Below are 26,590 nucleotides of genomic sequence, written 5' to 3'. Positions count from 1 at the left end.
TAATGATAACGTCTGCTAGGTTTTTCTTTCATTGTTGAGCAAAATATTAGAAAATGAATTTTAATGTAGCTTTTAAATACCCATTCAAAAGTTAAAAGTTCTAAAATGAGGAAATAATATTCATAACGTATGACATTAATAATTCAAGGTAAGATATATAATCTTGTATTGATTATATAAACCTACAGTTGAGTTTTCGAGCAACATACATTCTTTATGTGTAAAATATTTTACGCAGTTAAATCACTACAGTCTCAATTTCATTATTTTTGCACAGGTTTTAACCGGCGGCTGACGAGGAACATAACATGAATTACTTGCGACAGGGAAGGCAATTTGCCACAAGCTGTATGTATTACTTTATTTATCTTACGAGCAGGAGAGAGTTGTAATTTTAACATTTTATAAGCATTAAAAGTTCTATGTCTATCAATGTTTTACTAACGGATATGATAAAACTCGGACTAAAAATAGGAGAAATGAGTTCAATATTTCACCATTTGCATATCCATTCAATCCGGCAGTTGTTTTAGTCAAAAATAAGAATACAGAGATGTAAAAACTCTGTTGAGGATACAAACGTTCCTAGTATGCAAGTGCAATACATTATGTTAACTGTTCAATGTAATAAATATACACAATAATGTCACCAAATATATGAACTCAGTAAAACCTAGTATTTATTAAGGCTTTTCATTCAACAATTCTGAGGAAACATGCTTTAGAACACAATATTACTTCAAAGTAATATATCCAATGTATACAGCTCAATATTTTCTCACACATATCAATACAAGTAAAATATAACTCCAAACTAGCAGGATATTATGACAGTTCATAGTCACCAATAAATAACCAGGAAGAACGCACCCTTCAAAATACTACTTTTATGATAATTATCGTTATTTTGAAAAAGTTTATTGAAGTGTCAATTCACCTATTCACTCACAAGATGAAGTTAATTTCAAAACATCTTAATGTCAAGTTTGTAATTGAAAGGCAAATATTATATATCAATAGATTGTGCAAACATAACTTTTCTTGCATACAATTCTTGAACGTTATTATAATTTTAAAAACAACTCACAATCATCTTATTCTTTTTATTGCCCTCGCAATATGAATACGCTGTTTGGTAATGTCTTTGATGTTGTTATCTTCTTCTGCTTTAAACGTATCTCGAAGACAGAGGGTGGTATAATAATATTTGCCCTTCCAAAAATTATAAGTTCTTGAATTGCAAATAATCTGTCTGTCATGATCTTATCTCAATTGTTTTAGTATGTGTCCAAATATTCCTATACAAATAACCTGAATACTACTTAAGCTAAGACTGATACTACCTCGGGTTATGTTAATTTTGACTACTGTGGCTTTAATGGTCAGATTTATTGGGTTTGAATGTTCTAAAATGCTTGATTCTTTGGTTTGGTCTCTAGCGAACCTAATGGAGGTAGACCACTCGACGTGCTTACTAATTTAAATATAAATCATACGTTTAAATCAAACTAACGATATTGAACTTCGAATGATCTATCTAGTCTTTTTTATACTACGTATATTTTGCCTTTTTGTTCAAACACCTCCTCACGTATTCATGTATTTATACATTTTTAGCTTTCAAATGTTTTGGTTAAATGGCTCCTAATGAAGATAAATCCAGAAAAGCGCGTCTATAAGTATGATACTTTACAGAAGAGACGTGATTATTGGATTTAATATGCTCTACTACATGTATTGTAACTACATTGTCATTTTCCAGGGTTGAGATGGACGCAGAACGATAGCAACGACACGGCTACTGGTGAAACAAGTACGTTTTGATTGTTTGTCTGTGTATACTTATAATAGCATTTCCAAATATAATTTAATGAAAAATAGCTCAACTAGATTCAGCTTATTTGCAAAGTTAAGTTGAAAAAACGTATGTTAAAAGCGAACGTGAACACGGCACATTGTTGATATAGTCACGTGTTAGCCACTTTGGTCCATTTTAGATGAAAAGTATGGCTACTACTTTCATTTTAAAATCATGGCCGAGTTAAAATATGGTTTCAAGAATTAAAAAAAATCAGTAAAGACGTTAAAGTCTTTCAGTTAAAACCATATGTAGTTCAAATTTATTGACATGACATGCTGTGGACAAGTATTAAATAAAAGAATACAAAGAATAAACACGCATTATATCTGATTAAAAAATGTTATACATCAACAAGATCAAAACATGTGAGTATGTTTCACCTTTTTGGATCATTTTCAGAGGCAAAGGGGGTTCGAATCTTAATAAAAAAAAAAAGCACTACCGTTACTTGCTTAGAAAATGTTTGAAATAAATTTTCAGAAAAAATTGGTCTACTATATCAAAAGTGTCTACAGAAGATAATGAAAACAACGATACCCAAACCTATCAACAAATTATACCATTATACGACCACAGAGGGATCGCATGAACAAGGATAAATAATTAAATCAATGCTGACTGGGTCGATATGTTACCAAATTTTTCAGTTTATACTTGGGAATTATAAATTGAACAAAAGATATTTAGTAATTTGAGATTGAATACAATAAATGCAGAACCTGTGCGGCTGCATGTTAAAGGTAGCTGGTCAAATTTACATGTACAGATCTGTTAACCCTGCTATGATACATGTAAGTGTCCGAGTCTTTGTACAAATACATCGGTGCACTGTATATATCGATATGCTAATGTGTTGGTCACTCTCCGAAAAGTCCAGGGTTTAGCCCGGGAAGTTCAAGAAACCAAACGCAGAGATGTTGTTCGAAGCGAAGAATAAATTACCTTGCACTCCACCAATATATAAATAAGGATTGTACATGGTAAACAACATATCAAAATGTCATGATTTCTTAAGTAGAATAATAATGCACATAGTAGGTGATACAATGTAAAGTTGATATAAATAGAAAACATTAGATATATTTGTTATTTTAACTTTTAAAAAAATGAAGGCCACTTGAATCGAAAATCAATGACTTAAGAGATTTTTCAACAAAACCCTGTTTTATTTGCAAATGAAGTTTTAAGAATTTTACATTCCAAAACGATCATTTTAAGGTGGATCATCGCTATATATTTCCTCAGATAGAATTTTCTTATACTTTGACAAAAATGTAAAATTTTACTATGCTGTTTTCAAAAATTTAATAAAAAGTTTGGGTCACCGTGCTATTTTTAAAGCTACGTCGTGCAATAATTACAAAATTTTGCATAGATTATTCATGAAAAAACGCTTTTTGTGAATACAAAGAAATCTATGATTGATTTAAAAAAAATCAGAAGACAGATTTTATAATATGTTTAAGGTCAAGTAACAGTAAATAGGCTATGTCAAAGATTTTGGTAAACTTTAACTGAAAATCGAAAAAATAATGAATTTATCTCTTTAATTTTCTGAAATATTACTGATTGAATCCTTTCAAAAAAGGTGAACATTTGTATAGAAAGCACATAAAATCGACAAAAACGTTCTTAAATTTGTCTTAAATTTCAAATCCATAGATTTTTCTTGAACACTATATGCTGTTGATACATAAATTTCCATTTTAATGATATAAAATATTCATATCGTCACCGACTTCGTTAATGGTCTATTAATCAATCTGTCACCTAGTTGGTAGTGAAAAACGTAAACAAATCGACATTTTACGGCCTACAACGCGATGACGTTACGATTATTTCGACATTTTGTGGTAATTTTTTTCACCTAGAACACCACTTTGGATGATGTATACCGTTAAAATAAAGTCGGTGACCCTAATATTATTTTACATCATTCAAACGGAAACTTATGTATATAGTTTTTTAAGAATAATCTATGGATTTGAAATTGGAGATTTGATCGCCGATTTTAAGTGCTTTCTATTCAAATGTTCGCCTATTTTGAAAGATTTCAATCAGTAATATTTCAGATATTGTTTGCAAATTGATGCAATATTTTTAAAATTTTCAGTTATAGTTCAACGAGCGAAAATTGTATTCCAAATTTTATGAAAATCTGGGACATCGCCGATTTACTGTAATTTGACCTAAAGAAAATAAAAAGAAAAAAATGGTGTTACCGAACTTATTTTCTTGCTACAAGTAAAAAATGAAAATTTCATTAACATTCTATATAAAAATTTACTAAAGAGTTATTTCCAGTTAAATGGCTAAGTTTTAAAAACTGATTTTAACAAAAACAAATATTTGGTATTTGTTAAAACAGTCTATAAAATGCCACAAATCCTTTATTTTTCTTTATCTAAATAAACAGTCTTACACATTAATTTCCAATCTGTCTCAAGACTTGCAAATGTAAGGAAAGAACTAGACCGATTGTGTACTGCTATTTTACAATCCAAGATGGCGGTATACAGTTTATCTACATTAAACTATACTATGTTATTTACCTTGAACTCTGACAGATCCAGTATTATATTAATATCATTGAACCTAGACAAGTAAGTTAAAGAAAAACCTACGCTTCATGGCAACCTTCGTGTTGAGATAGCTGTTCATTTTTATTAAATATTAGAACTATTATTACAGCCTATAACACTTTGTTCTATTGTCATAAAAAACTAATTTATTTGCTTCAGCTGGCTTTATTTCATTTAGTTTGTGCTACAAGATTTTATTTCATTTGAGCCACAAGATTTCATTTCATTTGTCCCAAAATTTCAATACTTATTTTGCAAAATTTTTTTAAGGTAGCATAAATGAAGATTAAATTCCGATGTAGATTGTATTTTGAATATGAGGCTCGTATAAGAAATTTTGAAGGGTACGCCCTGAGAATTTAAGAGAGTTCATACTGATTTTTCAAACATTTCTGTCACCTGGGAATGAAATTGTAAGTGTTGACATTTTCAATGTGATAAGATGGACATAATTCAATCAGAAAGTAATAAATCCGCATTTTTTTATAATAAGACGTACATATTATCCAGTGTATTGAAGAATAGAGACAAATCTTATACATAAATCAGGCCGTTGGTTTTCTCGTTTGAATCATTTTACATTTTGTCATGTCGGGCTTTTTATAGCTAACTATACGGTATGGGTTTTGCTCATTAGCTTACATCTACGTCATTTGGTATCTGGTGGATAGTCTGGTGGATAGTTGTCTCATTCGAAATCATACCACATTTTCTTATTTTTAAATTATATATAACTGTGACAACAGATTAGGACATACATATTTTAATAAGGCAAACAAAGCTGAAGATATTGTGTTTTAACCTTATAAGTAACATTTTTTAGAAACCTCCTAGTGGTGACAAGGGATAACATGTTATGCAGGAGAACGGAAGAGATAAATAATATAAATTGAATAGTGAAAATATATAAATATCATTTTTGCTATTCAACTGTATTATTGTCGCAAATGAAATATGATGTGTTGCGCAAACGAATTTTTTTTTAGCGCAAATGAAAATCATCGAAAAATATGTACAAATTATTCATGGAAATTAGATAAAAACATGTTCTGAACCACTATATATACATGCTAACTTCACATCAATGATTTTTGTTATTGTGATGAAAGGGGGGACTTAAATGAAAAAAAAAGGATTCCAACAGGTTTCAGTTTTATTATTTCATTATTCTAAAGAATAGTTATTACTATAAACTAGAAGGAGACAGTCCTCCCCTGCACTGTAATGAAAAAATACATAAATGTGTGGCCTGACGATCTTTCATTGTATAAATGCATGCCATACGATTGACCGTAACGATCTAGTCAATTTCGAATTTACCACACTACCTCTTTAGATATATGTTGAGATTTAAAAAAAATCAATTTAATGAATCAGTTATAACTAATTAAAAAGACAAACACGCATATATGTTTTTATTAGTTGGAAGATTAGTGTCGTTTATAATTTGGTTATGACGTATCAAGTAAATACTTAACTTTATCGTTTTGTCTATGGTAGTGCTTTTGTTATATATTAAACTAAATACTCCGATTGAAACATATATTTGGTTTGGCAATTTGGCTGTACCTTTCAAAATTGTATTACTAACGGATACCACACCCTAATTGTCATAGCGATTTTATTTATAGAGCTCGTAAATATAGAAAATAGAAACAATCCATTAACACTTATACCTCCTTTCAATAACCGTATTTTAAAGATAAAAAAAATTAAACATCGAGTGAGATGTTTAAATATTGTCCTTTTAGGTACTAAAACAGATTTTATTCCATAGCTAATCGTGTACTGCTCTCCAGGTATGAAAACTTTTAGTATACTTAAAAAAACCTCTGACATTGGAATGTTCCCGTGCACTCTCCATATATTTAAAACCCCTCAGGCGAAGTAGCTACTGGTGATCTATACATTATTTAACATGCACATCTCCGGAAGGTTATATATCATGGTCCTTAATTTAGATAACCCCGGTTAGGGACTCTGTTGAGGACTACGTCAGAGCATGGGCAAAGCGAGAAAAAGTTAAACTAGACACTCTGTCAGAATGGGTGAAATCATGTATGTCTTTGAAACACTGTCGAATCCACAAATTGAAAGTTGTGTGAATGATAGACCAAAGCCCGTATTCAGAGACAAAGAAGCTCTGAAATATATATCCTCTTATCACGTTAAATATGTTGTTGTTCCTGAAGAAAAAGCTTTAAGCAATATTGATTTTGTCTGTAAATCCAATTACTACGAGTCTCTTATCAAAGAATTAGGAATATATGAACACTCGGGTAATCCCACGTACAAAACATAACTTTTGATAAGGATGAGAACGTAGTGGCATTAATAATATGCAGATTCTAAAGAACTCTTAACAACGTCTGGAAAATTTTTAATCTCGGTCCTAATTTGAAATAAATTCTATCAAAACCTTCGATTTTTCCATCCCTTACACCACCATATATACCACATGAAAAATTGAAAACCCGTCTTAAAAAATAATCAACATACCTTTTCGTCGTGAAAAGGGTACCATGAACCCCAAATTTATTGTTTTGGGGTACAATTCGTGTTATTTTGTTAAAAATTAACCCTAGGATAAAACATGCTACACCGAAGAACAAGTGATCAGTATGCTGGTGTTTCTCATTGACAACATATTTGTTGAATTTGGAGGTAGAATTTTCCAGCAGGTTTTTGGCATTCCTATGAGATTCAACTGAGCGCCTCCCCTTGCTGACCCTTTCTTCTTTTTATATGAATCGGATTTCCTTCAGTTACTTTAAAAAAAACTTGAAAAACAAAGAAGCTAGATCATTTAATTTCACATACATATGTATTGATGATATTGTCTTCATTAACAATCCACACTTTTCAACTTACTCCGCCTGATTTCTAGACATACAATTAAACACAATGTTTATCACGAATTGGACTCTAGCGGTCATCGCAGTACCAGAGTCTATGACAATCGAAACGATTACTATTTTGAAATTATTAATATCCTCACCTTTGCAGCGATATAGCAACTTCATCCGCGTATGGAGTATACATTTCTAAATTCATACGATATTCAAAGATTGCAGTTAATACTCAGACTTTGCAACACGTCATCGGTATCTGAGCAAAACAATGATGAGCCAGGGTTTTGTAACAGAACGTCTTGTCTTTTTTTCATAAAAAGTTCATCGAAAGGTTTAGTGTATTCAGTGTCAACTTCACAATGATATAGGATGGTCTTGCGTTATGGATTCTAGGTGCCGACGTTGTGTATCATTTAATTTACCTCTGCAGTTCTCCCTTTAACTTTTTTTGTGTACTATTATGTCCCTTTTGGTCGTACAACTTAAAAAATGGCTCCGTATTTATACACCCGCTTTCAAACTTTTGGATTTGGGCAATCCTGATACAGGTATAGATCCAGAGGGGCGCTTCGGACGCATGAAAGTTTTATAATTTTATTTTCATTTTGTGTACTCTCGTATTAGTATTTTACTCTATTTGTACTTTATCGGGTGAGTGTGATAGGAAACCAGATAACTATCAGCTACAAAAAAAATTCTTATGGCGTCTTTGTTAGATTTAATTATATGTTTGTTTGGTTTATTTGATTTTAGTAATGCCGTATATCTATGATGTATGTTTACACAATGTTGGCTGCTGGATCCTAATTATTGTCTCATTAACCAATAATGTCTGTTTGGGTTGCTCACATAATTTTGTCAATTTAACGGAACTTTATACAACTGTCATTCAAGTGGGAGGTTAAGCTAGCTATTAAACCAGGTTTAACATACCATTTTTGTCAGAAAATGGCTTACAAAGTCGGGAACATGACAGTTGTTTTCCAGTCGTTCCTTCGTTTGATATATTGGAGCATTTGGTTTGTGAGTCTTTATGGATTTCCCGTGTATGAATTTACCTTGCAGTTCGGTATTTTTGTAATTACATTTTATTTTTCAGTTTTATTAATGATGTCAAGTCACTCAAATACCCAAATTTTAGTGAGTGATTGCATAGCACAAATCCCAAGTAAACTTGTGACGACTTCAAACTAAACCATATGACGAACGTGATGATGTCTACTTTTAAATTGTCAATTTCACGTTTCTCATCATTAACATATCCCTTGCCGAGTCGTATGATTTTTCAATATCTCAATAAATACGGTAAGCTTATAGAATAGAAAATGGAAACAGGTCATGTGTCAAAGAGACAACGAACCGACCAAAGAACAAAATACAGCCCATATCCATCAATGTGTCTTCAACGCAGCGAGAAAATCCCGAATCCAGAGGTGACTTCAGCTTGCCCCTAAACAATAATATATACATGTGTACTAGTTCAGCGAAATGAACGCCACATTAAGTTAAGTTCGAAACATACACATGAATCAAAATTTTAAAAATCACGCAAGAATTACAACGGCTAGAGGTTCCTGACATGGGACAGGCGCAAAAAATTTGGCGGGGTAAAATATGTTTTGTGATATCTCAACCCTCCCCCTATACCTTTAGCCAATGTGGAATAAACAAATACACAGCAATACGCAAAGTAAAACTCAGTTTAAAAGATGTCCGAGTCCGATGTTATAATATGTAACAGAAGAAACTAAGCAAAATGACAATGATCAACATAAATAAACTAAGGACTACTATCAGTTACTGACATGCCAGTTCCAGACCTCAATTAAACTGATATGAAAATCAACCACAACCTATCCCGTTAGTATCATGCCATCATAAATTATACTAGAAGAACATAACCCGTAGCATGCCAACAACTGATTTTAGAATAAATGTGTTTATTTCTGATGCAAAGACCATATGAGTGAATCAATATTAATCTCTAAAATGCCATTTTTAATGACTTGACATTTTTGTGTTTTGTATTTAATAAACTTGAAAGATGGGATGTGAAGTACTTGAACGTATAAGATGTCTGCACGTTGATTTACATTTACGAATGATGTCCTTGTTCCTACGATAAAATTTAGTAAAAGTTTTTGATATCGAAATGATTTTTCAGTAATAGAGAGTTTTCTTTTGATAAAATCAAATACGTTGTACATACATGAGAGCATCGAACAATTTGATATATATATATACACCATACGATGGTGCCACGGGATTGTCACCATCTAAAAACGGATAATTAACAATAGGAAATGAAAAATCATCTCTTTTATCGTAACTTTTAGTATTAAGCTTCTCGTTAGATATATATATATCAAGATCCAGGAAAGGGCAGTGTTCATTGTTAGTATCAGCTTTATTTAAAGTAAATTAAACAAGAGAAGCCTCTTTACTGTACATACTGAAGTCGTCATTATTGAGAGCCAAAATATCAGAATTTCGACATAAATTGTGATTCGTAACAATACAGAAACAAGTCCGCAATACGTGGTGCACAGTTATTCCCCATTGGAATTCCGATAATATAGCGATAAACGAAATCTCAATATTCAAGTGCAGTTATCATATCGAAGACATATTTATTTTGTTTGTCGTAACTTAAAAAAAATATTTTAATGATTATTATAATGATTTATGCGACGAAAGCGAAACGCGCGTCTGGCGTGCAAAATTATGATCCTGGTATCTTTGATGAAATTTTTAACCTAAACCCTAAAATGCTTATGCATTGAGTTGAGGGAAGATAAGACACTTTTTATTTTCAGCGAACTTAATTCTTTAATATTTTCATACTTAAAGAAAACATATAGATCAGAATATTATGTCTTTCCATTTGGAACATAAGTAATAAAGGATCAGGTAAACATGATCTTTTAGAGATTCCAGAAAACTTCGTTCAGATAGATTTTTCTTTCCTTTATGTTTAAAGTAGGAAATATTTCTTAAATAAGTGAAGGAGATTAATCTATCTCACTTATCCAAAATAAGCTTCCAACTGAGGACAATGCGAAAACTGCAGGATTTGCTTCATATCTTGACTTACACTCACCAATAAACTAAAAGTAACGTTTGAAAGTTTGAACACTAAAGTGACGATTGGGATTTTGTGTATTGTGAATGTTTCAAATCATTACCATTTTGATTGCTTGCCAAGAGCTTGTGTCCACTACAACGACTCCTTTGATAAGACATAAGTATGGTAAAATTAACTACTCTGTCAGGGTTATGTTCAATAATATATAAAAAGGTTAGCAGGAATAACCATTATAATAATATTGGAAAGTACAAAAGAGCACACCAATCACAAAAATCGACTCGTCCGAAAAAATAGACGTACAAACAAACATGACCAGATATTCTGAATTGTTACAGCCACAATTTATGGTTGGGTTAAACAAGTTTTACGTGAACACAAGCCTATCTCGACCATATGTCGTAAAAGTAAACACAGCCTTAATTGATATATTAACAAAGCATTTCCTGTTGCAATGAAATGGTTGGTCGTTATCACGACATACAAGAATCACGTCATTTATGTAGTGTCCTCATTATAGACATTGACCCTAGTTTTCTGTTTGTACAATTCCTTTATTATTTGCTTTACACATGATTCATTGCTTTTAGATTTGCCGAATTCAATTTGTGTTTCGAATTTTAAGTCATATCAAACACAGTTTGATTGATTTTTTTTACTTGTTATTTCCTTAATGTGACAGATAGGTTTATCAGATTTTTTTTCAGGTGTAGTTTTACGAGGGATAAGATTAGGCTGGGGTATATTTTGTATTGAAACAAGTATAATGATTGGAAAGTTTCCACATTTATTTATAGTGCGAAGAATATATAATATTTGTATATCGATAGTGTTATTATTGTGTCAACTAGCATCAAACGCATTAGTACATTTATACTAATTTCATCGTCGTTCAGTTAAGTTATATTTTTTATTCATAAGCTTGAGTAAAAGTAAACAAAAAGAAACATATTGTATTTTGAAAATTCATAAACTTTACAGAAGATGGTATTTTACAAGAACATGACAACAAACCACCAGTAGCTTCTGCTGATATAACAAAGAAGACGCAAATTCTTTCAGAATCACAAAGACTACGCGAAGATCACGAAACTTCAAAATTTGAACAAGGAGACGACATTGATGCCAACGCATTTGAAAATATATTTAAAAAAGGTTAGTTTTGCTCTTAAAAGAAAATCTGCACTAACATATCATATATTTTGGCTATAAGTATTTCATGACCCAAACAAAAAAAAGAATTATAAAAAAACAGTTTTGAATGAGTTTAAATGAAAGAACAAATAGTGTTGTAGCCTTTCGAATGTAAACAATGGGTTCAAACGAACCAATAAAAAGAAAAAATATAGGAATTTGAAACAGACTACAAGACTGCATAGATTCTAGGCAATGTAATTCACAGAAGGAAATAAGAACAGAATTCAAAACAAACTGTCATGAAATTCTTTTGTGTGGTTTGAGGACTTGCGATGACAAACTGTTGCAGTTGTATATTAAGTCCAAATTCTAAGTTTAAAGGGGATAGATACCTTTCAGAATCATAATTTCCTGTAGATATGCACGTCCACATGGAATGTCCGTACTATCTACAAAGTTTCATGAAATTATGTTGTGTGGTTTCAGAACAGGACTGACGGATGGACTGACTGACTTACGAACGAACGGACGTACGGACGGACGGACGGACAGATAGACAGACTGGTCAAAAACATTATACCCTACATTATATCGAAACTTAGTTGGTTATAGGTGTCCTGGAAGGTAGACCGTTTTCATCTTCGCTGGTGAAACCTGTGCTTAACAGATATCAGATTACATGTATTTGAAGATTCGCTTAATTTTTTTTCTACTTTGAATCTTTGATTATTCAACAATGTAAATATGACAGATTTGAGCTGTACAGAAGATAACAAGAGAAGAGAGAAGGCTTAAAAGATATATGTTTAGAACCCCCCCCCCCCCCCCCCTTCCCTCTTCCCTCTTCCCCCCTCACTTACTCCTCTTCACCTTCGTATATACCAAAAAGTATAAATTTATTTGAAGGAGAATTTATCATATTCGGTGTTTTTTAATTTAGATCTAATAGTTATAAAGTAGCTTGACATATGATAGTTGTAAAATACATTTACAGAGGATGATATTTCACAAAAAGATAACAACAAATCATCAGCAACAACTGCTCATATTTCACAGTTGTCGCAAATTCTTACCGATTCACCGAAACAATGCGAGGACAGAAAAAAAAACATTAACAGAAAAAGGTGACGATATTCATCTCATCAAAATTGGAAATCTAGGTCAAGCAGGTTTGATTTCCTTTTATATTAAGAGTTGCCACGAAATATTATATTTATTTGCTAAAGAGAAAAGAATTTAAATCAATACGACAGTAGTTAATGGTTGAATCGATAAGAAAGAAACAATCAAGGTAACAAACAAAAACCGAGGTAATCACATGAACTCCAAATGGAACGAGACCGGGTGTGTCAACAGGGTAAGCGCCAGTAGTGTTGCACATTTAGCACCAATTGGAATACAAACTTTCTGCTGAAATATCAATCTACTCAACTCAACAGATATGTTGACGTTCAAAAAGTCCAACATTTTGATGATATTATCTTCGGTGTATTTGTTATTAGAATCAGTGTGGCTCTTTACAAAGTGGGATTTTGCTAGACCCAAAACAAGAGATATGTTTGTACGTTTCCCATTATTGTAAGAAAAGCTATGTTTAAGAGATGATGTAGTCGATCTTTCAATTGAGCATGGGAAAAAGTGTTGTAAAGCGTAGAAAATTAAAGGTTTTGATAATACTGAGAAAAAAATGTAAAGATTGTGAATGCAGATTTTGAAGTAGATCTTAAGAATTTAAAAAAAATTCACATCTTAGTGGTACCGCTGGTTGAATATTCCTCATTACAATTTTTCTGTAGAAAGAAAAGTGGTAAGAACTTTAGAAAAGATGTTTAGTCGAACATCTTGACGACCCGGCTGTATATCGTTCTTACAGTGCTTATCCAGATGGCTTTAGCCTATTACTATACCAATTGCTTAAAAAGTTTTACCCAATTGCAGTATGTATTCACATCTACAAACTGATCAACTGGTAAAACAATTTAGCAAATCCAGTTATTTAATGTCTGTGTCATGAAAATGAAATAAAATAATCACCTACTATGATATAAGGCACTTGTTTTAAAAAGGTCTAACTTGGATATGAAAACTTCTATCCTAATGACATTTTATACATAATTAGTTTTAAAGTGGGAAGTTGAAGAGCATTCAGGAACCAAACTTTTGAAAGATTTTTCCAAATACAGGTGAGGTAATTTATTCCTGGGGTAGAAAATTATTAGTATTTTGAACAATTCAAGTTTTTATAAACAGATAATTTATAATTTTGACCATATCAATGATAATTCATGTCAACACAGAAGTGCTGACTACTGGGCTGATGATACCCGCTCCATTCACAGAGGAATCTGATTTACACAACTTTGATTGTGTCCCTTGATATGTTTTCAAGTTTTTTTTCAAAAATTTCACTCATCTTAAAAATAAATTTGAGTGTTCTTTTAAAACACATTAAAATTGTTGAATACTTTTGAAAATAATGTGTACAGCACTTGCAAAATGTCAATATGAAGGAAGTTGATAGTCTACAGAACATAATATTAGAAAATCAGTAATTGCTACAGAAAAAATATCCAAATGACAATTACGCAATAACTTAAAAAACAAAACAATAAATTATTGACCAACAAAACAATGTTTAGAACTAATTATGTATAAAATGTCATTAGAATAGAAGTTTCATATCCAAGTCAGACCTTTATAATCCAGTGCCTAATATCATAGTAGGCGATGTAATTTCATGACACCAGAGACATCGACCTAGTGGTTGTAAAAGACAGGTGAATGATGCCAAAGGGATTTTCAAACTCATAAGTCGAAAACAAACTGACAATGCCATGGCAAAAAAACGAAAAAAAGACGCAAAGACAAACAGTACACAAAACACAACAAAGAAAACTAAAGACTGGGCAACACGAACCCCACTAAAATCGTAGGGTGATCTCAGGTGCTCCGGAAGGGTCAGCAGAAACGGCTCCACATGTGGCACCCGTCGGGAAAGATCTTTTTGACAGAAATGTGCAACCGCCAACTGAAAAGTTCTTGCAAGGGGAGGAATCACTAGGTATGTAAATTGCATATTGGTCAGAATATTACAGTATTTTAGGAAAATCATGTAATGACACTTATTTAAGATCTTTTTATACAATTTTTGCATAGAATAATTGCAACTAATACCTTATTCTATAAATTGAAACGAAAAGATTCAAAGCTTTGTACGTAAGGCTTCTGATGAAATTATAGAGCATTTGTTCTATGAGTGTTCAATACACATCTTATCTATACATACTATATATACAAACTCAAGTTATGTGATAATGAACATTATATAGCAAAGAAAAATAGTACCACACAATATTTTTCAAAAATGCTGGGCCCAGTAGATTACAATTTTACTGATTAGTAACAGTTACTTTTAATTCAAACTACATAAAAGAAAAAGAACTTACAATGATTATCTTCAGTTTGGTTTTCGCCGCATCATTTAAAAATATATATTCAATTAACAAAAAGACAATGCAAAGTCGTAAATTCAAAACAACGAACAGCACCCTGGTCACAAGAAAAGGGATGGACAGACAAATATCGAGGGTAACATCAAAAGCTTCAGAAGGCTGAGCAGCTTCTTCTCCCACAGAAACACTAATTATGAATTTTCATCACTAGTAAAATATGAAAAATTAGCTACTTTCGGCGATAAGCTAAAATCGTCAATTAGAGGACTGGACTGTAAATAGATCTTAGCAAAGTTGATTCGTGGCAAAAATACTCAGTGATTGTAATCCATGTAATGATGTCGTCTTGAAAACATTCGGTTTATTACCTAAGGGTTCTATTTTTTGCAGCGAACTTATCAGAAATGGTCCAAAACTACTCAAGCATTTTAAACAAAACATACGTGAAACAGAACGGATCATTTTAAAAATTCAAACGAGAACAAACAGTAAATGACTATCAAAACAAACAAAAAAAAAGAACGACGGCGGTCATAATACTGTACCTTACTTGGTACGTATTTTAGGATTACATGTAATGTTTTATTGCGTGTTTACTAATAGGTATAAGCCAAAACTTCAACATATATAACTTGTAGAAGCCTTTGAATGAACAAAAAAAAAAAAATTCCAATTTAAACATGGACAACTTATAACTTTATTATAAACAATAAGGTACTGGACCAGCATTGTTACTTCAGCTGTTATCAAACCAGTAGAACCTGTTATCGTTGAGAAATTTCAAATTTTTGCACGCCGTAAGAAAAATATCAAAACATTTCTATTACAGAACTGCTAACCTTATAAATATCTAATACGTCGTGTAGGTGCAATGTGATATCTTGAGTGTGTGTTTTAATTAAGTCCTGCAAATAGTATGACGATTAAAATATGACAGAAAAATACCATACACTATATAAAGGTAGGAAAAAATGTTCTGGCTTTAAAGCCAATCGAACAATAATGACAATTAAATGGACACTTTCTTTTGACAATGAAAGAAAATGTAAAATATCAAATATAAAGTAAAATGGGCCTTAGCAATCAATCGAATGAAAATTGTATTTGAAAAGGTTCTTTAGAGATCTGATATGCACAACATTCCCTGTAATAATCAAACAAAAAAGTGTTTGTACAGCCACACTATACAATAATCATACCGTACGTGGTAAAACAGCCAAGTGTCTTTTTATTGTTATAGATTTACACAACCAAGCGCCACCTGGTGATAGTATAACTATGATTCTGAAGAAACACCTTAGATTCTAAGTTTTTACATCAATTGTAGACGAAACGCGCGTCTGGCGCAAATACAAATTTTCAATCCTGGTATCTATGATGAGTTTGTTTGCATACTTAATACATGATACATACCTTAATAAAGAATCTATAATGACAAATATTAAGGCAACAAAATAAACCGTCTTGACGCAATTATTAATATGACATTGTTCTGTTTGGATTGTTAAACTTTTAATTTTACCCGATAAAATATCCGTTACCAATAAAAGGCAGTGCAACAAATTATTACTCATTAGAAACGAATTTATAATAAAAATCCATCATTCATATTTATCTTATATTGTTTGATTTTTTTGGCAAAGTTAGATTCCTTTAAATTTCATATTTCAGTAAGAAAAGCCTTTATTCAAATAATTTCAGTTTTGTTTTTAAAAGTGACTTTTTTTTCATTTTACATTTTTCGAGTGCGTCAAACATAGGATCCAATGAACCACAGAAACCATTTGGGAGTTAAAAATAGAACTATAAGTTGAGGTATCTAAGCAAATATTATCGGTTATTATCTTTTGGTCCTTTTTGGCTAATTAGCTCCGCAAGTATTAAAGTATTTATACATCTCTGGTTTGAAATGTTTTGGATTTGAGCATTTCTGATGAAGATACACCCAGAAAAGCGCTTCAGACGCAAACTTTATTAACATTTTAGTTTAATTTCCCAGCACAGGGTCGATACACCACTGCTGGTTGACTGTTAGTCCCGAAAGTATTACCAGCTTAGAAGTCTGTGCGTCGGCACTGACAATATATTTAACCAACTCCTTCTACCTGACTCATATAACTCATTGACATATACTCTATCTCTCTCGCAGCAAACGAACACAATCAGTCTCTCTCTCTCTCTCTCTCTCTCTCTCTCTCTCTCTCTCTCTCTCTCTCTCAAACACACGCACACATTTGTGGGTTTGAGCGTTCCTGGTGAGGGAGATAAGCGTTCTGAGGCACTAAATTTAATGAGTTGTATTTTCTTTTCTAGCACTTGGTCGATGCCACTGATGGTCTATTGTTCGCCCCTATATGTTAGCATTAGCTCAGTCTTCTATGCCTCGGCACCCTTATTGCGTATCTCACATACTTTTCTTAAATTTCTCGGTTGATAAATTAAGATATTTTTAAAAAAATAAAATTTCAACTCCCACAGGCAAAGTTGAAATGGCTAATTGAAATTTAAATTCATCGAAGTGATGCGACTTCAGTGACCTTTTTATTATTTTACATCATTAAAATGTTATGTATCATCAAGAAGAAAAATATATGCATTGGTATTTGGAGATTTAATAATTTTTCAGACATATTTAAGAACGTTGTTTGCCCATTTGTATGCTTTCTATCCAAATGTGCATCTATTTTGATAGGATTCAATCAGTAATAGTTCAGAAGTTAAAAGAGATAAATGCGTTACTTTGTTAGTTATAGACCAACGAGCCAAAGTTTTATGCAAAATTTACCATAATCTGTTACATAGCCCATTTACTCTTACTTGATCTTAAACGTCTGCTTTTATCATTATCGTGATCGACGTTAAATTCATATCCGGATTAAACTAATAATTTATGAGATTATTGGAGTAAATTCTCTCCAGTGTACGTTTTTCGTTTATATATAGGGAGATTTTATGATTTGCATCAGATAACGTATTTCCCTAGACTGTTGTCTCATGTGCATCCACTGCTAGGTTATTGTGTCTGAGGATAGAATCACTACACTCCTCTTGTTTTCACAGTTAAAAAACAAAACAAATATATTATCTATCAAATGTTATTTACATTTTCATACATAAATAAACAAAAATTGAAAACAAATGTATTGGAATATGATCCATCCCCTTTTTTTAAAGCAAAAACAAATACTAGAAGTATCCTTATTAGATGCACTATCGTTCTTGATAAGATACATCTACAAATGTGTGTGTAAATCTGTGCATTGATGTGTTATCTAAAGTCAAGAAATACTGACCTCTCTAGTTTGAAAAAAAACCTACCTTAAGGAGGAAATTTTTAGGATCCGAAATTGCCTACTTAGTCTTAAATGAAATCCACCATTTTCTACAAAAGAAAATGCCCGTACCATGTCAGGAATATGACTTGTAACAAATAATAAGCATGTGATCTTTGATGCGTTTTTGTGTTTGCAAAATATGTGTCCTTGCTTGGTAAATCAATGAAGACAAATATTTAATGCAAATGATCGCCCTACTTCTTTGACAATAGATGTAAAAACATCTTTTACTCTATTTTAGATGATGGAACGGGTGTAGAAGATGAAACATCGTCCGATACAATTGATGTGAAAAAGATTTGTTCTGAATCATCTGCACATGTTTTAAACACTAGACTAGATACAAACAAAACAAAACATTTGGACAGTAAAGGTTTGTTAAATAAGAAAAAAATGGAAGTTTTCAGTCAAATTCTTATTATAATGCAGTTTGTTTGTATCGACGACCTTAATTGGACGACGTCATGTATATCGAGGTATAATATCCACGATTTACGTGTTTGCAAATAAGAGGAACCGCCAGGTCGAATTTCGGAATTTATTTTAAAGTTATTCCATTTGCCATTGATTATATACAAAATAATCACATTTTCAACTGCAAATCATCCTTTTGTCAAAATTTATTCTATTCTGAAGCAAACACGAACTATACTCAAGATCATGTTTTCTTTGACTGTTTATGACATCTGTACACTTAAGCCAATGGATGTGTAAATATTATTATTTCAGTTTAGTTTCATGCATGATTTTTATACGCCCGTTTGCGGGACGTATTATGGTATACCGTTGTCCGTCCGTCTGTCCGTCCGTCGTCAACATGTCGGACAATAACTCAAAAACGCTTAAACCAATTTGCATGAAACTTTGGTGAATTGTTTATATCTATTGACGTGAACTCCTTTACGAATTTTATAAATCTTAGATTTTACGTTTCCGAGTTATGGGGGTTTTATTCATTAAAAAAGGGGGATTTTCCAGTTTTCGGACAAAAACTCAAAAATGCTTTGAGCAGTTTTCCTGAAACTTTGGTGAATGTTTATATCTACTGACGTAAGCTCCCTTTCAATTTTTATTAATTTTAGATTTTACGTTTTCGAGTTATGGGATTTTTTTCATAAAAAAGGGTTTTTTCTAGATTTCGGACAATAACTCAAAAGTGCTTTGAGCAGTTTTCATGAAACTTTGGTGACAGTTTTATATCTATTAAAACAACCTCCCTTTAGTTTTGTTTTTTTTATAAATTTCTGATATGACATTGAGGAGCAATGGAACTTTATTCTTTGAAAAAGTGACGGGTGTATCATGCGCTCATGGCGCAGCTCTTTATTTTATTAATTGCGATTGGATTGGAACAACTTTCAGTAACTGCGAGTACTCTCAATTCTGCACTTTGTGTCCAACGTCTTCTTGTGAATTTTTGTTATATGATTTGTATCGACTTCATGAGTCACGAATTTTTATAGTGTGTGCGTATGTTCTGCTGTCACGCCACTATCCCAGGTAAGGGGGAGGGTTGTGTACCTGCAAACGTGCTTAAGATTTTGTATGTGCCTTTCAAAGTCAGCAGCCTGTTATTCGGTGGTAGTCTTTTGTTTCTTTATATCAGATTTGTTTTTCGTTTATGTTTTGTACATTAATCAGGCCGTGTGTTTTCTCGTTTGAATTGTTTTAAACTTGCCATGTCGGGGTAATTTAGAGCTTATTATGCGGTATGCGTTTTTCTCGTAGTTAAAGGCCGTATGATTACCTATAGCTGCTAACTTTTATGTCATTTGGTCTCTGGCGGAGGGTTGTCGCATTGGCAATCATACCACATCTTGTTTAATAATATCAATTTGTCAGATTTTTATACTGAAATCGAAAGTTTGGTTTTCTCTCTGACTAAAATGGCGATAACCACAGTTTTACTATAGCAAATTACTGTTTACCAAGGTCCGCTTCGCGTCAAGAAGGAAACTCAATTGCAACAGTTAAAAATTCGTTTACGTATGACAAATTGAAATTGAAATACAGGTTATGATTAATCCTCTCTGGTAAACAGACTTAATTACTCAAACATGAAGTTGCCCACCACTGATGCTTGAAAATGAGGTAAAGTTCAGATAAACCCTGTTAACGTTATAATCATTATATATTGCAAATACAGTTAACTTATAACTTACAGTTTCTAACAAATGGACCTAGTTCCAGATGAACCTGCCAAGACATGTATACCTTGCAAATATTTAGTTTTCTTTGCGGTCATTTGTGTCATAAGCGGTATTTGGGCATCCATAACTACATTGGAGCATTATAACTAGAAAAAAGTAGGTTTAATACTTTGATATGGAACATCAAAAACACGTAATTTATCCAAAACATCCTAAGAGTTTTTGACACTCCAAAAATAATTAACTCCATTATTGTCATATGCTTTATTACAAACAAGTTTTAAATAGAAGTAAGGGAACCAGTTATCATACCGTATCTGCTTATTTTTATATAGTTAACAAGAGCAGAAAGAGTAGTCGTAGTGCATTTACTAAAAGCCGAAATGAAACGAAATTTGAAGGTTTTTTTTGGTGAAATTTAGGTAGCCTACATCGTAAGGACCTTCAAATATTCAGGGAGGCCTTCAGCTGAGATGTGGTTGTGACAACATTATTTACTATTTGGCTCTAGGTGGAGCGCACGGTCTTAAATACTAACGAAAAAGCATATTTCTAGATAAAGAAAAATTTGACAGCAGTTAGGATAGTATCCAAAGCATTTTTTATTCATAAAGAAGATTTGATAGCTACGATTTTAAAATTCTGATATCTAAAGAGTTGATTAATTGTCAAAATACATTAAATAAGAAATAGAATGGTATTCAAACATATTTTATGATATCTTTTAGATGACAGAATTTCAAATTTTGTTAGAAGTTGAAATTCTTACTTTTCGTGTTCTACTTATAATGCAATAACATCCCGATTAAATCAAATTTGTTAGAAAAAATGTCACAGCACATGTTTTTTAATCAAACTAGAAATGGACGATGCCCAACTCCCTGCTCTGACATATGCATGAGTATAGTTCCACATACTTTTAGATTTGACAAACAGTGATGTTGAAGTACAACTTGAAATTGTTGCGCTCTCTGTAAGACACAAATGATGCCCCCGCCTTACCATAAGAAATTATAAATTTAACACTATGTCTGATGATCTATCTTTTATTCTTATTCTGAATGTCGACACTTGCAGAACTGAATGTCCAACCAAAATGTTTCAACTTTCCAGTTTTAGTAGTCACCAAGGTCAACTTTCTATTTCCAGTGGTCACCAAGTTCAACTTCCCGGTATTGATTAAATATTTGACAATACTAAAAACTCTTATTCGTTGCATAAAACCATGTTTGAAATTATATAGCAAGTGTGAAGGAAATGAAGTCCAACTACCGGTTTTTGTGAATATCTAAATCCCCCCTTTCTGACTTTTATTACAAAAATATGACTAAGTCCCAATACCTGGCATTTTGGAAATATTTAGATAAAAATCAAAATCCTGTGGACATGCACAACTCTATTAGGTGTAGAAACATCCTACAAAATATTAAAGCTGTAGCTAAAAAAACTTAGGAGGAGATAGCCGGACAAACCATGATCTCTTTATGCAGCTAGTACCAAAATATGACTAAGTCCAAATACCTGGCATTTTGAGAATATTTGAAAACAATTAAACTCCTGTGCACATGCACAACTCTATTATGTTTAGAAACATCATACAAAATATTAAAGCTGTAGCTCAAAAACTGTAGGAGGAGACAGCCGGACATATCATGTATTTATACCCGGACGGACGAACGGACGGACGGACAGGGATAAATTAATATGCCCCTCGAAATTTTGTCGCGGGGGCATAAAAACATATGTAAGGAATGGTATTACAATGCTCTTTCTTATCCATGATATTTTGATCCCCCTTTAGATGTCAGAATTTAAAAAAAAGCAATCATAAAATTAAGGTATAATCTACTTAATAGTTAAAATGCACCAATAGGTATTATCCTTTTATAAATTATATTATATAAGATCTCATAACGGTTTGTTCACGTTTCTCCAACATTTGATAATTAGACTAAAACAACATAAGGGATTAATGGGTCCTCTTAAGGACTGTCATCTTGATATTTACCTGCAATTCACCTGTTTCATTTCTTAATTAGAATATTGTAAAAAGGTTTTTCTTCAAAGATTTATTGTAAAATATTAACAAAACATATTTGTTCTTACAATAATTTGTTTTTCATATTTAAAAAAAAAAGAGTTTTCTAAGATTTTAGTCGATATAATCTGGCACAGTGATGTCAATTTTAATTTTACTTTGTTATCATATTTCTTTCTCTATTTTCCATAATAATGTATTATAAATTACAATGTTGCGATCTTGAATAAAAATAAACATTTTATATTCTGAGAGCTTTTAAGAATTTATATAGCTTGAGTCATTAACTTATATAAAACGCTGCTTATTATCAAAGATGTAGTATATTTAAATTTCTTAGTCAGCTTGCTTTAATTTTCCAAAGGGTACGTGACAAATCGAGAATACTAGAAGCTCACAATTCAACAAGCCAGTTCTCCCACAGTTAAATACCCTACAGTTCACGTGTTAATATACCCAATTTGTATTCTCCCGTTTTCGTGGAAAAAGTGAACCAATATACGACTGACATCTGCTTGAGACAGCATGCCAAGAACATTGACTTCGGCTCTTATGATATACAGACAGAACGACTAGGTAGATGATATATGGTTATTCGCACTAGAAGACAACAGTTTCGATGACTATATACGTACATAAAACTTCGTTGTTGCGCATCGGTTTAGATTTGGATATATACATACATGTAACAGAAATACAAAAACATATCAAGTAATAGAATGAATAAAATTAATTTTTTTCCAAAAAATCATTTTGAGATTATTTCTTGATAAATTTTTATGAAATTTTCACAGTTGAAGGAAAAATGTTTGAATTTTCCTTGTTTATTTATGGATTTCTTTTGTTAAATAACTTTTTAATTTTGTAATTCAAACACTGATAAAATAATTACGTACCATTTTCTGGTTATATTCAACCAAAAATCTATGAAAAACCAATTAATGTAAAAAAAAAAAAATATGTTTTGTTAATGTTTTGATATATATGATTTTTAAACAATATCCCCTTTATTACAATATTTTAGCTAGGAACTGAAACAGGTGAATTCCAGGTAAATATCAAGATGCCAGTCCTTAAGAGAACCCCCTAATCCATCCCTAATGTTGTTTGAGTCTAATTATCAAATGTTGGAAAAACGTGAACACACCCTCATAACACCTTTTCTTGGCATTGTTTTTTAATCTCCTACCCTCAAAAATTTATCCCCTGTCACTATATACTTATCATATCATTAGAACTACCATATCTAGATTGATTACCTCAACAAAAAAAACCTGGCTTAAAACTCACATGCTGTGAAAAAGAAAAAAATCTTTTTCCTTGCTCATGATATTTTGAAAACCTCCCCTTTTTCCATCTTCAGATATTAAAATTGAAAAAAAATATATAGAAATTTTATCTACTTTGTGTGATCAACGACTAACTTTAATAAATTCAATATTCAAGCATTTTAATCCCCTATCTTTAACGTAAAATAAACATAGCATGCAAACTACATTATATATTCATTCAATACATATTTGGAATGAAAAACAAACATTTTTTTTTATGTTCGAAAAATTAATACATCACTTTTTCTTTGTCATGGTATTTGACACCCCCTTTTCCTTGCAACATTGTTCGCACTTTTATATGTCATAATTTCAATTTTGATTACAAATAAATCGCTTAATGTAGATATTATATACTCACTGATAAACTGATAAAGCAAAAAAGGACAAAATCGGGACTAGGAATCAGAGCCTTGCATGAAAGATATATTCATTGATTTAAAATTATTTTGAAAACCAACAAATTTCAATAAAACAATTTCCTTATGTTCGTGCCAGTAGCGAAGTTCTGACTACTGGGCTGGTGATACTCTCAGGGACTAATAGTCAAACCTTATTAACTTCCTACTTTGTATGCCGAAGTATACCAGATTATGACATTGATAAACAATTAACACAGAGCACGTGAAGCATGTGAGGAATAAGTGAATTGATAGGGCCCTGATATTTTTTTTATATTTATCATGCGTTCCTATTTGCTAATTAAACTTTTCGTTAACAGTTGATTGATTTGGTGTATTTAAATTGTTCTTTAAGGATCATTTATTACTATTTACCTTCCAGTGCACGTTTGTTTACATTCTTTCATCACGCGTTTCCCCTCGCACTTGCGCTATGCGGTGGCCGAAGTTCTAACGAGAGGTCTCGTAGTTAAGGTCACTGCATATGGGAAATTATCGGTAAATTAGTCTCGGCAGTTTCTCTGCCCGAGTGCGGGAGATTTTTTGTTCAACAACCCAACACACTCATTCGAGATTGATATATACTTCTTTTCCACAAACACGCATTATCTATAAGTAAAGTTTGAACATAGGTCAAATTGGCTCGGATTCACAACAATGTCTTCTGGTAGATATGACCTATTGCCGACATACGCTTACTGTATCAGGCTGAACAAAACAATGCATATCCATGTCACTTGAGTCTTTTCCTTGACATAAATGTTTAAAAAATATTAATAAAGATTACAATTGCAGCGTAATGAACTGCATTTGAACTTAATCTAATTTCAATTTTCTGTTCAATCAGTTGAACATCTAAGTGGTCATCGACGTGTTATACTTGACACTGGACATTAATTTTACGATCGATACAATACAATCAATGTTTTTCTATCAGTCATTTACTTATAGTTAAAGGTGGTCATCTCGATGGTTAATTAGATGGAGTCCAGACTAAAATACACATGAAATGATCATACATTCTATACAGTCCATGCATTGTTAACTGTTTATTTAAAACTTTTTGTAATCTGGATATACGTTTTAGTTTGTAATAAATCAAATGTGAGCATTTGAGTGAAATCGGTGAACATGAATTTGACAGCTAATGCCCCTTTAAAGATTTTAAAATGTAACAGTATGATACAAATACCTTTAATTTACTTTATTTACATATTTTTATTTATCGAAGTGAAAATGTTATAAACTGCTCCCGGTTATTAGTATACGTCAGTTCGTTACGTTATTTCATAGCTCTTTGATTAATTCCGAAAAATTAGTTACGAGTTTCGTTGTTTTTTAAAATGAAAAGCATAAAGAAAAAAAATCTGCTACGAAACATAAATATAAACCTTGCACCAGATTTATAATTATGTACATTTTCTTTTTATCAATCTTTTTTTAACTTATGCTATTTTATATTTTTCTATTATATAATCAGAGACGTTTATATATACACATACATGTTTATATGTCTCTGATATAACTTAGTCTTTTATTAGTTCTTTCTAAAAGTAAATGATGGTCAAAATGTCAGAGAAGTATTTAAATCGGGGTTAAAGATACCTATTGGTAAATATAAACTGTAAAATAATTTTAGAAATATGCTTGTATTCTTATTGCTTTTATTTTAAAAAATAATGTTCAATTTTACCCGGTTTATCCTCATGTATGATAAAACATGGAAGTATTATATTTCATTTTATTTCCATTGGAAAACGACCACAGCGTTGCACTGTGAGTCATGGTTATTTATGATTGTTTAAAAAGTGTGTTACAATCCATTTCGGTGCACTGATCAGATAATCCTTTAAAAGCATTAAACATCTGTCATAAGTAAAAAAAAGATGAGTAAATTAGATACTCAGAAATATATTTTCCTTGACAAATTTTATATGGCTAAAAACAGTTATTGTACATTATTTATAGATAGTGCGAAGTAGTTTGAAAATACTTTTGGAATTCGTACAAATGGAAACAATGCATAAAACATTGATTTTCCATAATGAAAAATATTAAAGATTAATATGTATCAATGGTTAAATGGTTTTATGGAAATCACTCCCCTTTTGATGTAGATTTTTTAAAGTTCATATCGAATTGCAAAGACGAAATTCGTTTAAAAACATTTTTGAGAGATATTACTAATATTTACAGACCGAATGAATAAAAACAGGATTATTAGAAAGCCAGAAACACGACTGCAAAGTTTTTATGACTTACACGCTTTTACCGGTTACAACAACTATTCTCTCCTTATTTAACCAAATAGTTTGTTTCCATAGCAACCATTTAAAAATGTGTTAAAATTCGAAAATGAAAAATTT

At 31.7% G+C, this 26,590-nt stretch overlaps 1 protein-coding gene across 2 annotated transcripts in view; it reads left to right on the top strand.

Moving 5' to 3' along the window:
- The first annotated feature begins 247 nt into the window (after window positions 1-247).
- The window catches only part of LOC127709845 (uncharacterized), a 178,076-nt gene continuing 151,733 nt past the window's right edge, over window positions 248-26,590 (top strand). For both annotated transcript variants that reach the window (XM_052215515.1, XM_052215514.1), the window contains exons 1-4: window positions 248-348; window positions 1,763-1,813; window positions 11,362-11,535; window positions 18,546-18,677. In XM_052215515.1, the coding sequence (XP_052071475.1) occupies window positions 309-348; window positions 1,763-1,813; window positions 11,362-11,535; window positions 18,546-18,677 (397 nt within the window). In that variant the 5' untranslated portion in view covers window positions 248-308. The remainder of the gene's footprint in view (window positions 349-1,762; window positions 1,814-11,361; window positions 11,536-18,545; window positions 18,678-26,590) is intronic.

This window comes from Mytilus californianus, unplaced genomic scaffold (assembly GCF_021869535.1).
Source record: "Mytilus californianus isolate M0D057914Y unplaced genomic scaffold, xbMytCali1.0.p SCAF_7, whole genome shotgun sequence".
NCBI classification, from domain to species: domain Eukaryota; kingdom Metazoa; phylum Mollusca; class Bivalvia; order Mytilida; family Mytilidae; genus Mytilus; species Mytilus californianus.
The sequence above is the reverse complement of the archived record's forward strand: the minus strand, read 5'-3'. Positions and strand labels throughout refer to the sequence as shown.